Genomic DNA, 17,589 nt, shown 5'->3' with positions numbered 1-17,589 from the left:
GGGGCTATAATAATGAGGAATTCAGACCCAAGGATTGCAGTTTCGCTTTACATAGACCACAAATAGATGATTTATATGTAAAAAGGACAGATTTAAAAGCATGATATGTCTGCTTTAACAATACCTTTTCTTTGGCAATGGCTGGTGGTTGTTTAAGGACATCCTTCACTGTCTGGATCACCGTCTCAGTTCTCATAGCGCTTACTGAACGAACAAGTTCTACAAGGAGAAGCTGTTCCTCGCTGGCCGTGGGTATTACCTAAATTACAGACACATTCTTAAAAGTCAAAAGTCTCAAGATTCATTATGCTAAAAGTTTTTCTGTAGCCGAACTTGTAGAGAATTACATTAGCAGTGGCACTGCAAAGTTTGGTGGTTTGATTTCCAGAAAACACGAATATGAATGAAATACCTTTCTCTTTAAGTGTGCTCTTTAAGACGCTTTGGATTAATAAATTGAAAGTTTTTAGGGTTGTTCATACCTTGTTTCTAGTTGGAGCTTTGGTCTGCTTCCTTTCATTCCACACATATGCAATAGCTGCCATGAAGTGAGCACCGTGATTCATTGAGATTGGGCCCAGCAGCTCCAGAATTTGCTGCCGGAGATTCTGTGAACAACCAGGAAAATTATTAGATTGTAAACACAGAATAAGGACTAAAGACAAGATCGAAGCACATGCTTAAAGGAAAACACCACCGTTTTTCAATATTTTACTTTGTTCTGACCTCAACTTAGACAAATGAATACATACCTATCTTTTATCAATGTTTGCACTTAATCTTTGTACAGCGCGTCGTGAATGTGTTAGCATTTAGCCTAGCCCCATTTATTCCGTAGGATCCAAACAGGGATGAATTTAGAAGCCACCAAACACTTCCAGGTTTTCCCTATTTGAAGACTGTTACACGAGTAAGTATGGTGGCACAAAATAAAACGTGAGAGCTCTTTCGCTATACAATATCATTTTCATTTTTTATCCACTTAAAAAAAATCTTTTACAATTTTTTTTAAACTACTTATGTAACTTTAAATAAAGAAAACATGGAAGTGTTGGCTTCTAAATTCATCCCTGTTTGGATCTTAAGGAATGAATGGGGCTAGGCTAAATGCTAACACATTCACGACGCACTGTACAAAGATTAAGTGCATGCATTGAAAAACGATAGACATGTATTAGTTTGTCTAATTTGAGGTAAGAACATAGTAAAATATTGAAAAACTGTGGTGTTTTCCTTTAAACAGGCCATCTTAACTCTAGTGTTACTGTGATACCTTTGTAGATCCTAAGTTGATGTTGGAGGAGGAGCAGGCAGAGGCTGCAGCTGGCCTGTCAGAGCTGTCAACCAGATAAAGGACTCCCCACAGCAGGGTTACAGAGGACATGATGGTGTGCAAGATGGAGAGAATGCCGGCCCGGGCCTCTGCAAGATGCTTCTGATCTACATTTGCCTGGAGCTAATGGATACATGCACATAAACTTAAAGAACACTGAATGGATCTTACAAGTTAATGATTTAAGAATTAGACAATAAGTGACCTTGCCTGTCCAACTAAATTTTTTTGTGATTTATTGTTTTCTACTTGTAAAGAACGTTTTGTAAAAATTTAATCTTGATTAAGGTCATGTCAATGATTAAAATTTTAATCACTAAAACTTTGATGCTTTTATTCTTTTTGATTTTACAGACAGGATCACATATATTATTAAAGCAAAGCCCTTTACAAGAGATTACAGCGAACTGCCTGCGACACAAAAAAGGGTCAACTAGCGCCCTCACCTGGTAATATTGTGAGGTTGGGTCTAGCAGACAATAATGGATTATGGCTGTCATTCCTTCTAGTAAAGTCAGAATCAGGTCAGGAGGAATACCCAGTGCCATCCACTGAGGCCTAGAAAAATTGCACACACACATTAACTCTCACAAGGCTTTGCTTCAAGAGTGCATAATAGATTTGTATTTATATTTATATAACTACAATGTTAATGCAATAACTGAGCTATTGATTAATGATTCATATCAATAATGTCTGTTTTCTGTTTATCTTTAAAGATTACATACATTTCTTTATAAACAAATGATGTCCCTATTCCTGTTTACCCAGCAGACTGTTTACCTGGTGTCTGTCAAGCCTGTCTCATAGCGGTATTGCTGTATAAAGTTGTCAAGGTTTTTGCACAGCTGCAGCGTAACAGAAGCGACCACTCGCCGAAGCACTTTTCCCATGTAGGGCAGAGTGGCTGTGATGAGGCCGATCCACTGTGGGTGCATCTTGCAGGCATGGTGCTGATGCAGGGCCCGGATTACCGCACACAGAAACATCCCTTGCGCCGTGATAGGCTGCCCATGCAAGTACTGCAGTGAGGTCATCGGTTGTTGCGGGTTGACATGCTCTACCTCGCCTCCGATCAGCTCAAAACCAAACCCGGGGCCGTTAGCTCCTCCAATAGACGCAGTAGTCCCTGGACCTCCTTCACCAACTTCGTCCGCTGGGATGAGCACACGGTGCTCTAACACCACCAGGCTCTGTAACAAGCGCAGGAGCTGGGACTGTATGGCGCTGCAGTTATCCAGCTGGTCCTCTGACAGATTGATGACACTGTCCTCTGAAAGACCCTCCTCAACTGCCGCAACATTGGTGCCACGGATGCGATGTTCATGCCATTTCTGCACGCTAAAGATGGTGGAGAGCAAGCAATGGAGCACTACCTTCTGCACCTTGCATTTGGATAGCACGTCACAAATGAAGCTGGCAAAGCCCTTGGCTGAGCCACCGGTGACCTTGGAAAGCTCGTTGAAAAGAAGCGTTAAGACCTCCACGCTGGTCAGCTGCATGGCATGATTGCCAGCCAGGTCCTGTGCTGTGGCGTCAACATGGGCCGAGTAATAGCTTCGCAAAAAATAGAGACAAAGGGAGATGATGATCTCCAGGAACATCGCACTTCGGAATGAGTGCGAGTGAGAGTCTTGTGGGATGGGGCAGTAGAAATCCTTGCCCATGACAGAGACGCGATGGCGTGCTAACAGGTTCTGCAGAAGAGACAGTTGTGGTGTGTATGTGTTATTTATGCTTGTGGTGGAGATGGCGCTTACAAATCCTGCTGGTAAGGCACGAAGCATGGCTGCAATGGCGGTGAGCGCATGAAGAGTACGAGAGGAATCATACAGTTGAAGATAAAGCAAAACATGCTGGTACAGAGGATGGATGTTAAACCGAGCAGGTGTCCCAGATGTGCGAGGTACTCCCGCCCCACAGCTAGGGGAGCCTATATCGCTCTCAATCTCAGACACTTCGCCCTCCCCACAGCTATACCAATTCTCCAAGTCGAGACTGTCCCCGAAGAAGATGCTGGGTGGGCGGCTCTTCTCTGCCTGGTTGGCCTTACGCCTTTCATCTTCTTTCCTCTTGGACTTCTTGATTTTGGGCTTGGCCCCTGGCGATTTATCCACTAGTCGCTCCATAATCTTACCCTTTAGGCTGAGCTGGGTGCTGCTGTGGCTGCGCTTGCGTTGTGGGTCATCGACCTGGAGGCTATGTTCAAGGATACCATTGCCACCGCCGTCTGGAAGAGTAACGATCGAAGGAGAAGAGCTATGGCGAGCTATGCCTTCCCGATGCGCCTCTTCCCCTGAAGCTTCAATTGAGGCAACAGCCAGGAACTCCAAAGTCCCTCCTGCAACCAGTTCTGGGAGCGTCCTGGCTTGGGTATTGGGGAAGGAGGTCAGGGCGATGCATGGCTCAGTGGACATATCTGTGGAGGAGTTGGAGCTATCAGAGTCTGTCTGAGCCCATGCCTCAGGAGATGATGGTGTGTCGATAGACCCTTTCTCCACTATTTCCACCACCCTGTCCACTACCTCAGCGAGAACAGCAGAAACAGTCTTGTGCAAGCACACTTCCTCCATCGAAGAGGACCGACAAAGCTCATGACCACATATATTAAAAGTGTTACCACCTCCCTCCGGTTCATCAAAGCTCCCATTGTCCACAGTGGACGACTGGGACCCACTTGAATCCGAGCTCTGGGCCTCTCCCTGCTGATCCGGAGGTTGATATTCACCACAGAGCTGCAGGTTCTCACTGCTAAGGCTCAAGAGTGAAAGACTGTCACTTAAGGGGTTAACCGTCAGGCTGAAAGGTTCCATGTCATCCAATGGGAGGCCTCTGCCGGACACGTGGACACCTCTGTGGCTACTAATCTGGCCATAATCTGCAAAGGGGACAAATAAATGTTCATTAATATATATTTTTGGTGGCAGCTAAGAAATACATTTTAATACTAAAATAAAGGCATCTTACTATCAGGGCAGTTCACATCCCTCATGTAAATGGGGTCAGAGGGCTCTTGTTCTGATGGGTTGGGAAAGGCCTGTGCAAGGTGACGCTGCGCTTGAACACGCTGGATGGACACGCGATGGGTTTTAGGGTGAAGAAGCAAAAGCAGCAGAGGCTCAAGTACACGAGCGATATCATGTCTCTGCAAAACTTGGTTCAGCCAGGCCCGGCCAACAGCGCTCACCGAGCCATCCCAAAAACTGAGGCTGTCCAACATGATAAAAAGAGACCTACAACAGGAGAGGAGGTAGAAAATGGTTCAGATTTTAAAAGAACTATAAACACGGTTTCTCAAAGTAATATTTGCATCATTACTGCAATCTGCTGTTACCTGTCAAAGGTGCGATTGAAAGGGGAGGACTTCGTAATGTTCAGGTCTCTGGTCAAGTGCCAGAGGACAGAGAACTTTACATGGGCCTCCAAGCGTATCCTCTAAAAAGAGAGTTTGGTAATTTAAGAAGATGTAAAGATTTGTGTGTTATATTGTTATTGGTTTCCATTTCTACAACATTTGCACACATGCATGTACACCCATAAATGACCAACCTTGTCCCGATGCATGAGCTGCTGGCTAATGACATCTTCACAGATGCTTGGGGAGGGAGCCAAGTTGTGAATCTGATAAAAGAGCTCCACACTGCGCTTGTGATGCTGGGGGGTCACTTCTCCTAATTGATCCCATAATATAAGTGCTACATTCTGCAACCAAAAAGTGAGATGGTGATAAGAATAAAAGGAGAAACTGAAAATAAAATGAAAGTGCAAAAGAAGATATCCAAACCTTGAAGAAATCAGTTTTCTCTGAAATGTACTTCAAGATCCCTGGTGTGAGTGGCGGCCGAATCACCACCGCAACGCGCCCTTGGCTAGGACTCATTGGTTGGTCCGAGTCTGGACTAGCCACACGCTCAGCAGTCACCATAGCTACTGATTGTGTCAGACCGACAAGGTCCATGACAAGAGAGATAGCCACTGCCTGAATAGTGAAATCAGCAGCTAAACAGCATGCGTCCATCAGAGTCTGAAGCCAAGATGCTGGCTGAACACTTTCACCTGGAAGGAAATTTGAATCATGTTTAAACGGATAAAGATAAATGATTCTTTTCTTCAGCTGAACACAAACAAGTGCTGTCACTTTATTGGCTTTTACGGTACTTGAAACATTAAAGGGGACATTTCACAAGACTTTTGTAAAAATGTAAATAAATCTTTGGTGTCCCGAGCGGACATATGCGAAATTCTAGCTCAAAATAACATATAGATAATTTATTATAGCATGTTAAAATTGCCACTTTGTAAATTTAAAATGCAAATTAGCTGTTCCCTGCACTAAATGGCAGTACCGTGACTGGATTAAGGGGCTGTATTATCCCCTTCTGACATCACAAGGGGAGCCAAATTTCAATGACCTATTTTTTCACATGCTTTCAGATTTTTTTTTACTGTTGATCTTTTTCACATTTATAGGACCCAATTATAGCACTTAAAAGTGGAAAGAGTCAGATTTTCATGATATGTGATACATAACACACACATACAAGCACTATTATAAGGATAACTTAAAATATCACTGGTGCTTGTAATGAATTGTGATGTAATATCATAAAATAAGTAGTCTATAATAATAATAATAATAATAATAATAATAATACTATAATGGTGGCATTTTTAAATAATATAAAAATCTGAAGGAAGGAAGTTGTATACATATCGGATGGCATTGGGGCGATCAGCATTGTGTTCCCGGAGTTCAACCTCATGACCTTTTGCACTGCTAATGCAATGCTCTACCACTAAGCAATAATGATTAAACATAAGTATCTTTGTTAATTGTTTACCTGGCTGCTCTTCTCTGGTGGGTGAGGACTTCAGGTTGCCCTCAGCAATGTAGACTGGAAAACTGGAGCACTCCAGGAACAGCTGGCAAGCAGCCGTAAATGCATCCAGACACTCTTTCTGCTCAGAAGACGTCTGCTCTGCAAAAACATCATACCTTCTTTTATCGGCTACCACCGCAAGAGTGTCCATCTCAGCACTGCAGACCTTTCCAGGCTCTGTGTGACCTCCCGGGATGATGTAAAGCTTCACGAGGAGACAAAGGAACTGCTGGAAATGCTCGAGGCAGCACTGCATCACTGGCTTGCCCTGGGGTTTGCTGTGGGCAGAACTACCGATCCCAGATTTGGGTTTCGGTTTGGGTGCTTCTTCAGGGCTGGATGAGTCATCCTCACGGTGCGGCACGCTATCAGTTGGCGTCCCACGTTCACCCCGGTACTGGATAAAGTCTGTGAATCCACTGCTGCTTGAAGGGTTCTCTCCATCCTCAAATACATTGGGAATTTCTAGTGCAATCGGCAGGGCCTGAGCAAGATTAAAAGATTGGAAAATGATATTTCTTTCAACTGTGCAGAACATTACATTTAAATTTTTTGCATTTGGTAGTTGCTTTTATCCAAAGTAACTTGCAGTGCGTTCAAGTTTTACGATTTATCAGTATTCATGTTCCTTGGCACTCGAATCTACGCCCTTTGCACTGCTAACGCAATGCTCTACCAACTGAGCTGCATTGTCATAATCAATATGACAATGTGAGTGGTTATTCAACAATTCTGTATAACAGTCAAGGCAGTTCAATACTTCAACTAATTTTATTGCATCACGTTGATATATTGTTAGATTTAATAGGGACAGCAATTTCATGCCTGTGAAAACAGAGGCCATTTGTTGCCCATAACAGTTTTGGCATTCCTATCTTTCACTCTCAAATAACACCTTTCCTATAATGCTGTAGACTGGCAACAAACCCTAAAAGCACCCCAGAGCCAGGCTCAGGTGGAGAGCACTGTGATACATGCACCCCAGAGGGGGGAAACAGGGAGGCTTGGGAGGTTAAAAGCTATTTTCACCTGAGTGGAAATTACTGATTTTTTGGTCTCAAAGACCACACTTGGCTCCCACTAGAGAGACAGGAACACAGCTAAGCATGAACATGTCATACGTATTCCCTCTCTGCAAGCTGGCACCATCCAGCGAGTCTGGAATTATTTTAATCATGCTACACCCACTGTAGAGACACATCGTCCCAGTCAGGTAGCAAACAGGCCATGGCACGCATGCCCTCACAAAGTTCTGTCAGGGCTAATGAGTGTGGACCCTGGACCATCCTGTCCGAACTCCAAACAGGGAGTCTGAAGGCCAGCACAGAGGAAAAACCATAAAGCAAAGGGATGGTTCTTTTCAGGCCAGTGCTTGTATACAGTAGCAAACAGGACATTGGCTAGTCTTAAAGGTATAGCAGAAGATTTTCCAAAAGATTTTTCTTCCACTTCATAAAAAAAATGCACAAAAATACACATGCGCAACACTCTACCTGCTCCAGAGAGGGAACGTCAATTAAACGTGTGCACGAGCCTAGTTATTCTTTTCGCTCTGTTTACAAGTTGCTGTCAGCATGTTTACAGTTTCTGCGCGGTTCGTGACTTGTGCCAGGGCTAGCATTTCTAATCACAGCTTACATCAACTTTTACTAGCAGTGATTTTAAATGGATTACTCCAAAAAGCATGCTAAACTTTACCTATCAAGTAGAAACTTTGTGTAGGAAAACCAACCTGTGCTTTTAGCACACGGCAGCGTGTGAAATAGTCTCCCAAAAACACTCTGGTCTTGTTGCTTTCTTAAGAGGCCTTCTCTTCTTGTCATACAATTCATAGACACTTTTTCTCTTGTGACCCTCAGATATTTTGAACAAAAAAATGATGAGAACGCGAGCTTCAATGAATGGCTGAAACCGTTGACCACCACACATATACACCTGAAAGTGCGCATGTGCAGAAAGCGAACCTTGGGACGAGCACGTACGACGGCCTTACGTCAACATATCACCAGAATGATTGACAACTGGGATGACCAATAGTCTTGATGATCCACCCGAAAAAGAAAATCTTCTGCTATACCTTTAAACAAACTAATACTGTGGACACTCCTGCCTCCATAAACTCAACGTTATACAAACAGTTATAAACTTTGAACAACTAAAGCCGCATTCACATTAAAAGCGACATTGTCGCTGTGTGTCACTCGTCTCTTTCAAAAGAGGCGTTTCTATATCTAGTTGTTATAAACTAATGAGTAACGTCCACTCCAGTAACTGACGAGAGACGGATGACGTGAACTCCCCTGCTTTGTTCTCGTTGGTAGTCGCTCCCGATTGTCGCTCATAATTTGCATAAAGTTAAACATTTCTCAACTTTGTCACGTGACTGGACACGCCCATCCAGCGGTCAACGGTCACTGTCGCTCAAGTCGGTGGATGCCGCCGAGCTTCCATTGAAATCAATGAGATTGCGTCGCTCTGCTACTACTAGTCCCTTATAATGTGAATGTACCTTAAGGCTACGTTCACACTGCAGGCAAAAGTGGCCCAAATTCGACTTTTTTGCCCAAATGTGACCCATGTCTGATTTTTTACGATAGTCTGAACAGTAAATGACTCACCATTTTCTCCTCTCTGTCTCTTGCTGAAGGGGTAGTGGCCGCTGTGGACGATCCAGGAGGCAGTGCAAGGGGTGACACCAATGGGGGCTGAACTTTGCTGAGGATCTTTGAGCAGAGGCGAAGACAGTAGGTGAGCTCTCCGAGGCCCAGAGCCTGCAGGTGTGTGGTAAGAGCAGAAACCATTCGCAGGAGCAGCTGAGGTAAATGTTCGGTCTGGATCTCTATGTATGTCTCCTGGAAAGACCAATAGAGACCGAGTGAGAGACATGTGAGAAAAGAGTACAAGCACAGAATTGCAGTCAGTAAGAGCCCGTATCATTGACAGTGATGGTTAAAAACGCAGAAATTAAAATATCGAACTGTTTAAATGTTGTGTGTGAGACAAAAACGGAATTTGCAACTGTAACAAGTTTAGGATCTTAAACAACCGGTAAGCAATAAAAAAAAAGTACAAAGCATGCAAAATTACAGTTCTACCTTCCCCAACATCCATAGATAAACATGTGTGGTTTAATAACCATGTAATAAATCGAATAATTTAAAAGTTTTACCACATTTGTAACAATTTTAAATTGTGCTATATAATGATGTAAAACAGAAGCAATATGGATGTTTGTGGAAAGGTTGCCAAACCCGAGTGCAGTAAAGAAGCAAGAAAGAGCAGTACTGTACCTGGCAGATAACCCTCATGCTTCTAGTAGGCTTTAAGGAAAAGAAAGAAAGGGCAAAGATTTTCAAAAGACAAAAGCAAGCAGAGAAGAGGACAGAAAACACACTTTGTAAACCTTTTAGGAAATTTTAGAAATGGTTTACAAGTAGTGTTAGACAAACTCTCACTAAGTCCTGAGGATCTGAAACTCTCATAAGCTTTTCACTTGAAAATAACAAAAAACATACTAAGTGGGGCATATGCAGAATATGTCAAAGCTATGGATAATCACAATCCATAAGTGTGGCAAAAATGACTCAAGTAGCTTTGAATTTTTTATATATATATAGTTAAAGAGTAATTTATCAAAAAATGAGAATTTACTCTCAAATCAAATATGGTCCTACAATGCACGTTGGATATCCAGTGTACTATACAAGACCCTGGACCAGAAAACCAGTCATATGGGTGAATTATCCGAAATCAAAATCAATAAATAAGCTTTCCATTGATGTTGTATGGTTTGTTAGGATAGGACAATATCAGGCCGAGATACAACTATTTGAAAATTTGGAATCTGAGGGTGCGAAAAAAAATATATTGAGAAAATCACCTTAAAAAGTTGACCAAATGAAGTCTTTAGCAACACATATTACTAATGATAAATACATTTTTATATATATTTACAGTAGGGAATTTACAAAACATCTTTATGGAACACGATCTTTACTTAATATCGTAATGATTTTTGGCATAAAAAATGTATAATTTTGACCCATTTAATGTATTGTAGGCTTTTGCTACAAATATACCCGTGATACTCAAGATTGGTTTTGTGGTACAGGGTCACATATGTAATATAAACTTCTTCAATTGTCCTCCTTTAATCTTGACAGCCCGATGTCACTATAAGGAAAAGATCTGTCATACTGTAAAAAGTTTGAGAACCACTGATATAGGTAATACATGTGAACAAATGAAGATGCAAAACCCTTCAAGTGTGTCTGTCATGTTTTTTTTTTTTAAATCAGACTTTTAAAGGGGGCATATCATGAAAATCTGACATTTTTTCATGTTTAGGTGCTTAGTTTTGGTAAACCATTCTCTGCAAGCATGTGGAAAAAATAGGTTATTGAAATTTGGCTCCCCTTGTGATGTCAGAAGGGGATCTTACTATAATAATACCAACCTTTAATCTGCACTATCCTACCACTGCACTGCCATTTAGTGCAGAGATCAGCTCATTTGGATTTTAAAGGATACAGCCACAAAATAGCAATTTTAACACGCTATAATAAATTATCTATATGGTATTTTGAGCTAAAACTTCACATACATAGTCTGGGGACATAAAAGATTTATTAAAAAAGCCTTGTGAAATGTCCCCTTTAATGCTTTCAGCCAACCAAGCGGTATTTCTCAATGAACCCGGGGCGGATTTGAAGCTAAAGTATTTGATGAACGTATAATATGTGCTTTTGTATAAGAGCGTTTGGTTAATATATTATCCTATTTTTGATGCATGTGGCATTTAGTGGCTTTGCATCTGAGCTCCTCAAATCTCTTTTTGTGTTTCTGTAGCAGTAGTCATTTTCATACAGCAGAGAAAGGGTGATAGTGGAACTTAACTTGTGAAATTATGTTTCAATAAAAAAAATTTCATGTGAACATCAAGACAAGCAATACCAACCAAAGAAACAATGTCCAAAAGGAAGTCCACAAGCTCACAGAATTCAACCAATGAACGTGCTGAAGTTTCAGACTTCACATTCTTCCCTGGGACTTGACTGATCTGAGTCCATCTAAAAAAAAAGAGAAGCATTGAGCAAGAATGAAATCACCCTATTTAAAAAAGTATACATCTTTAAATCAAATGAACACTCACCTGCAGCACTCCTCAAACCATTGTGCAATATAATCCCACATGTAGTACGGCTCAAAGGAGTTAAACAAAAGGTTGGCTGTTTTAATGAGTTCCGCCGTCTTCTTGTTTTCTCGAAGTTTGCTGAAAAAGGAATCAACAGACAAATGTTAAGCCCGTTTCAAGTAAACTGTTTAAATATAGCCACCAGAATAAGCAAATCCAATGTATTTCAGACCTGCTAAGCTGAGTTTGGTCCTTGCTGAAGGGGTTTTGGTTCTGAAGGTCTAATTCAGCACGGCATTGAGTGTGCAGGGTGCGAAACACTTCAATCAGGACATCCTCCAAGATTGCTGGGCCTTAGTGGACCAAAACATATAAAAAGTAAGGGACAACCATGAACTCTCTCTTTAAGCATATATACCAAAAACTGTGCAGTGTTGTGCTGATTCATGTAGTAAATGCTTTACCCAGCTCAGGCTTGTCGAGCAAGCTGATGAGGATGCGAAATGGCTTTAAGTCATGCATCAGGACGCTCTCCTCCTCCCCTCCTCTGGCCTTCCCCTGCAGGATCCCCACCATGGCCTACAAGAATAGACACACTTTATTGTTCCTCTGTATAGTTGTTGATGTTGTAATAAGTGGTGTGGACTCTGCTACTCTCTTAAAACAATATATCTTTATCATATTGTTATAATTATTGACCTTAGTAGGTGATTCTCACGAAACCATTGAAACACCACGGCACTAATGATTTTAGCTATAAAATATGTAATATAGTAATATTAAAAAGCATCAGAATTAGCACAATACTGTGTTCTACCTTGCACAATGTGTGATTTCAACATAAGAATTTATAATTTGTCAATTTTATCTCATTTTCTGCTGAAATTCTCATTACCGCAATGTGTCCGGCTGTGTTTGAACATGCGTTATGTTGTAATTTAATCAAATTAACACAAAAATATTTAGAAAAAAAATAAATGGATGTTTTTCTAGACTACTTTAGATGACAGAAAAAATATTTACTGAATATTTATGTATAATAATAATGAAGAAAAATTTGGAAAATGATGTGTCCATGCCTGATGTTCTCATCCTCCGCAACACTTTTTGAGAACAGTTTAAGCACACATACAGAATTTTAATAAAGTTTGATTTTGAGTGACCAAGCACATGGACCAGTTACTTCAAGATGTCTACCAGGTAAGATCATTTTTTACAGTTAATTTGAAATATTGTCTTGTCAGAATGCTTACACGACATTTTGATTATCATTACCGCAACAGATGCTTATTAAATGTTAATTTAATTAATAGAAGCATAATACTTTGATTTTAAATGCATGTGCAGAATCTCCAAATTATGTTCTTTCAGGTTTGTCATGTCATTTTGAAAATATGTCAGTGTTGATGTTTTCTGACTGTTGCGGTAATGAGATTTTTTAGGACAAATTTTTTTAATTATGTTACAAAAAGTGTTAAATGATAAGTAAAAGTGTTTAAATTAATGTTCCAATTTACTCCAGACTTTGTTTTTCAATGTCTGGTGGGAAATAAAGTAAATTTAAGCAATTTTTACATTTTCATGCTTGACATTTTTAAAACCAAGTTTTCGTGAGAATCACCCTAGTATGAATGGCTAAAGGGGTCTCCCACTGGACGAGAAGCGCAAAGTTGCGATACGCAACACATTTAAATGAAAACAATATTTTCCACGAGTGTACGCATAGAAAATTATAAATAAATGTGATAGTCAGGATGGAACGTGGCACCATGCTGCACTTCTCACCTAGTGGGTGACAGGCTTAAGACATACCCCTGAAACACACTACCCCTGAAATTAAAAGTTTGGCTTTGCCATAAAATGTGTACAACTGCGCAAAGCGTTCACTCTTTAGATTTCATACTTAATGCATGACTGCGCAGGCTATAGAAACAGATGGTTATAAATAAGCTAAACTTTACAAGTTCATACCAGATGGCATCCAATCAAACAAATTCCCTTTTCAATAAAAAAAAAAACTCCCTCATAAAGACCCAAAACTTGAGCCCAAGTGTAAATGCAGGTCCCTGAAATGTCGGTGCCTAGTGTCTCAAGCTAAGCCATGCAAACAGAAAACACCAAAAGAACTAAAGACTCACATAGTGACTTATTGATGAAATGCGCCTGTGTGTCAACGCAGACCAAACTAAATTGGTTTGATCTTCAAAAGTAACTCAAATTTTGATGCATTTGATGTAGCTCTGTCTCTGTAGTTCTGATCATGTTTTAGACCCCTGTGCATTGCACAGATTTTATGCCAACTCTTCAGAACACACAGATCAACAAACTAAAAATGGATTCTTCTGAAGATGACAATAAGCTAATTTTGGATAAACCTAAAATGGTCTTTTGATATAGTTATTTGTGAGAACTATACTATTTGATCAGACGAGTCCTTTTTTTTTTCGAATGACCATTTGGCATACCTGAACAAGCATGTCCTTGGAGTAAGTATTGAAGTAGTGTGTGACATGCTCTTCTGGATTACTCAGTCGGGTGCTGCGAGGGCCTGCTTTCCCACCGTTGTTATCGAAACCTGAAACACCACCACACGCGCAAACAGCAAATAAAAATGAGTAAATATATTCAGTTTACCTGCACAATTTAAATGATTCACAGTTAAAGGAAGAGTTCACCCAAAAATTTAAAATATTTTACATCATTTACTCAACCACATGTTGTTACAAATCTGCTAAACACAAAAGAAAATATTTTGAGCAGTTTGTAACCAAACCGTTTTTGAGTACCATTGACTTCCACAGTAGTTTGTTTACCTACTATGGAAGTCAATGGTGCTTCTGTTTTCTGCTTGATTACAAATATCTTTCTTTGTGTTAAGCAGAAAGCAAAGAAATGTATTCAGATTAATGGTGCATTCACACCAGCCATGGTAGAGGCGGCAAAAACCCGTTATTCGCACGTAGTTGGACGCTTGAACATTTGAGTATGCTCGCTTCATTCGCGCGTGAAAGCCACGTGTGAAATTCTACGAATTTGTGACATTCACGTGGAAATTCACATCTTCTGCGACTCCACTGAGACTCCGCTCGCTTCCTGTAATAATGTCACTACTACAGCAAGGTCCTGATTGGTTAACCCAGATTTTCAACTTGCGCGTTTCCAGCGGCAACGCTCAATTCGCGCGGAACGCACCTTCTGCACCGCAGGATGCCAATTCGCATCTTTGCATTACTTAACACTCGTGCTTGCCGCCTCTACTGCGTCTGATGTGAACCCTGCATTAGAACAACATTAAGGTGAGTAAACAATGACATCATTTTGAACTTTTCTTAAATAGAAACATAAGAAAATAAGAAAAAAGCGTATATGAAAATGTGATAATAGGCTACAGCTTTCATGGCATTCAAACTTACCACAAAGTTTATCCACGGCAAAGAGGTGGCGAGTAAAACACAAAATAGTCAAATAGTCAAACCAACAAAATAATATATATATATATATATATATGCTAATGCTAACCATACAAGATTTTTATTACCGTACTAGTTTATAAACAGGAGAGCAAGCTGTCATAGTACATGACATGTTTACATAAACACATAAAAGGTCAGAACGTTTTTTTAACTGGTTTAACAACCCTTAGGATATATTTCCAAAATACTGTTAAAACAGTTAACTGTTGTTGTAAACGTATTTGCTTGTTGACATGCACTAATAATAATAATTATTGCAGATAAGTCAATACCAGTCCAATTTACTTTTAGAAATAGGATGACTTACAAGTAGTATAGGCTTCTAAATGATAAAATATTGCATATTCAAATCATTAGAAATTGTAAAGAATCATTGTAAAAATGGGACAAACATCAAAAAGGAAAGTGTGAGAAATGTGGATGTCTCACCCAGTAACCAGGCATAAAGTCTACGGTTCAAAGACATATCTCTCCTCAGAACTACATGAAGTGCGGCTGACAGAATCCTGATCATATCTGGACGTGTCGCCTAAAATAACCGGACTGATGTTATTTTTATAGCACTCATATTATGTATATACAGTAAAGATTTCATTTCTGCAAAATGTTGTAATGAAGTGTTAGAATGTATCGGTAGATGACATAAAATATCTCATACTAAGCCAAATGGGGGAGAGCACCACCTTATGCATCTTGGTTTTGGCTTAATCACTCCAAAAATATGTGTTTATAATTGTAGTTATCCTTTTAACAAATGAAATTTGCATTGTTTTCATTCAATAACTGTTGTACACTTGATGGCTTAGTAATACAGCATTACAACTAACCCTGCCGTGTGAACATGTTTTCAATCCTAGCTAAGAGTTGCTAGAAGTTGCTGACATCTCTCAAAATGGTGCTATGTTTGAAGCAACAAGACAGTGATTAATACAATACAGAGGCAGTTTCCTGGACTGGGTTTAGATGAATCCAGGGCGAGGCATTGGTTATATGGAGACATTTAAAGGAACACCACTTTTTTTTAAAATATTCTCATTTTCCAGCTTCCCTAGAGTTAAATATTTGATTCTTACAGTTTTGGAATCCATTCAGCCGATCTCCGGGTCTGGCGGTACCACTTTTAGCATAGCTTAGCACAATCCATTGAATCTGATTAGACCATTAGCATCGCGCTCAAAAATAACCTAAAAGGCTTCCAATATTTTTCCTATTTAAAACTTGACTCTTCTGTTGTTACATCGTGTACTAAGACTGACGGAAAATAAAAATTTTCTAGAAAGATATAGCTAGGAACAATACTCTCATTATGGCGTAATAATCAAGGACTTTACTGCCGTAACATTGCTGCAGCAGGCATAGTGATATTACGCAGCGTATGAAAATAGTCCCCTGCTATTAAAAATAACCAAGGGGACTATTTTCGGGAAGTGCGTAATATCACTTAATTATTACACCAGAATGAGAGTATAGTTCCTAGCCATATCGCCTAGAAAATCACAACTTTTATTTTTCTGTCGGTCTTAGTACACAATGTAACTAGAGAAGGGTCAAGTTTTAAATAGGAAAAATATTGAAACTCTTTGGTTATTTTTTAGCGCAATGCAAATGGTCTAATCAGATTCAATGGATTATGCTAAGCTATGCTAAAAGTGGTACAGCCAGAAGCAGAGATCAGCTGAATGGATTTCAAAATGGTAAAAATCTAATTTTTTTTACTCTAGGGGAGCTGGAAAATGAGCCTATTTTTAGTACCACTAAGCCCTATAAATTATTTGTCTTTAAAATAGCACATGTGAAAACCTCAAATAGAATTATGAGAAAATTCAAGTAAAACTTGTTTCGCAGGGCACAATGAGAGGTTTAAATGCAGAACATGTAGGCTGTTACCTGGCTCATGTGAAAGGGAAAGCAGAACAGAATGAGGTCCAGGGTGCTCCTCTGAACTAACACACTTGAGTCCTGAACTGATGTGCTAACAGCCTCCACCTGAGGAAAATTATTATTTTATAAACAAGATTTTCATGCCCATAATGTTATTAATTCTATTCTTAAGCAAAGCCTACTCAACAAAGCTTTTAATTAAGCGTACCATCAGTTCGATGTCACTGCCGATGATGTAAAGCTGGTCCTCCATGGAAAGTTTTCGGTTAAGGTGCAAAAGAACGAAAGTGACTCCAGGCAAGCGCACAGCAGGGCTGGTCAGAATACTGCCCCACAGGGCACTGTAGAAGGCCGGCTGTTCGACAGCAGCTGCCACTTTCTCCAGAAGGGTATTGGTCCTTTCCAGACGAGATTAAATGAGACTTAAATGTTTGCATCATTGATTGTGTTTAATTGGGTATAACTGTGGGGCCTGAATGTCAGAAAATAATTTTTTATTGTAAACTATAAGCAATTTTACCTGTCATAGTACTCTGAGCCCTCCTCTAAACCAGGCAGTACACCAGTCAGGAGCCCCTGTAGGCCTGGTTTGAGAGTCTTCCCCAAGGGCAGGTAGTATATCTCATACAACCCAAGTAATACTGGCTTTACAGACATAGCAGCATTTGATAGTAAAGGGAAGAGCCCAGAACTGTGGAAGAGGGTGATGAAGTTACATATTAGCCCATGAAAGCGACTGTAGCCGATAAATTAAGATTAATGTAACCCTGCCTGTTTATATTCTAAGTAAGGTTACGTCAAAGATTGAAATCAAAATTGTATGTTCCTAATCTAATAGTAACATTAATATGAGACTTTAACCTGGATTTAACAGGCACAGGCATGGTC

General features: G+C 40.2%; 1 protein-coding gene across 4 annotated transcripts in view; it reads right to left on the bottom strand.

Moving 5' to 3' along the window:
- The window catches only part of dop1a (DOP1 leucine zipper like protein A), a 29,279-nt gene that overhangs the window by 9,204 nt on the left and 2,486 nt on the right, over positions 1-17,589 (bottom strand). For 2 of the 4 annotated variants that reach the window (XR_012334781.1, XM_065298369.2), the window contains exons 4-24: positions 17,222-17,392; positions 16,910-17,099; positions 16,708-16,806; positions 15,250-15,349; positions 13,813-13,922; positions 11,812-11,926; positions 11,580-11,700; positions 11,366-11,485; positions 11,171-11,282; positions 9,504-9,533; positions 8,832-9,065; positions 6,175-6,697; positions 5,118-5,389; positions 4,883-5,035; positions 4,668-4,768; positions 4,301-4,566; positions 2,117-4,211; positions 1,780-1,891; positions 1,274-1,456; positions 483-608; positions 125-259 (exon numbers count right to left, since the gene is read on the bottom strand). Coding sequence is in view for 3 of the 4 variants with exons in the window: in XM_065298369.2 (XP_065154441.1) it covers positions 125-259; positions 483-608; positions 1,274-1,456; positions 1,780-1,891; positions 2,117-4,211; positions 4,301-4,566; positions 4,668-4,768; positions 4,883-5,035; positions 5,118-5,389; positions 6,175-6,697; positions 8,832-9,065; positions 9,504-9,533; positions 11,171-11,282; positions 11,366-11,485; positions 11,580-11,700; positions 11,812-11,926; positions 13,813-13,922; positions 15,250-15,349; positions 16,708-16,806; positions 16,910-17,099; positions 17,222-17,392 (5,368 nt within the window). In the remaining variant the exon portion in view is untranslated. The remainder of the gene's footprint in view (positions 1-124; positions 260-482; positions 609-1,273; positions 1,457-1,779; positions 1,892-2,116; positions 4,212-4,300; positions 4,567-4,667; positions 4,769-4,882; positions 5,036-5,117; positions 5,390-6,174; positions 6,698-8,831; positions 9,066-9,503; positions 9,534-11,170; positions 11,283-11,365; positions 11,486-11,579; positions 11,701-11,811; positions 11,927-13,812; positions 13,923-15,249; positions 15,350-16,707; positions 16,807-16,909; positions 17,100-17,221; positions 17,393-17,589) is intronic. The other 2 variants (XM_073811558.1, XM_065298370.2) reach the window with 2 other exon arrangements.

Source organism: Paramisgurnus dabryanus, chromosome 13 (genome assembly GCF_030506205.2).
Source record: "Paramisgurnus dabryanus chromosome 13, PD_genome_1.1, whole genome shotgun sequence".
NCBI classification, from domain to species: domain Eukaryota; kingdom Metazoa; phylum Chordata; class Actinopteri; order Cypriniformes; family Cobitidae; genus Paramisgurnus; species Paramisgurnus dabryanus.
Note: the sequence above shows the minus strand (reverse complement) of the source record. Positions and strands in the feature narration are given on the sequence as shown.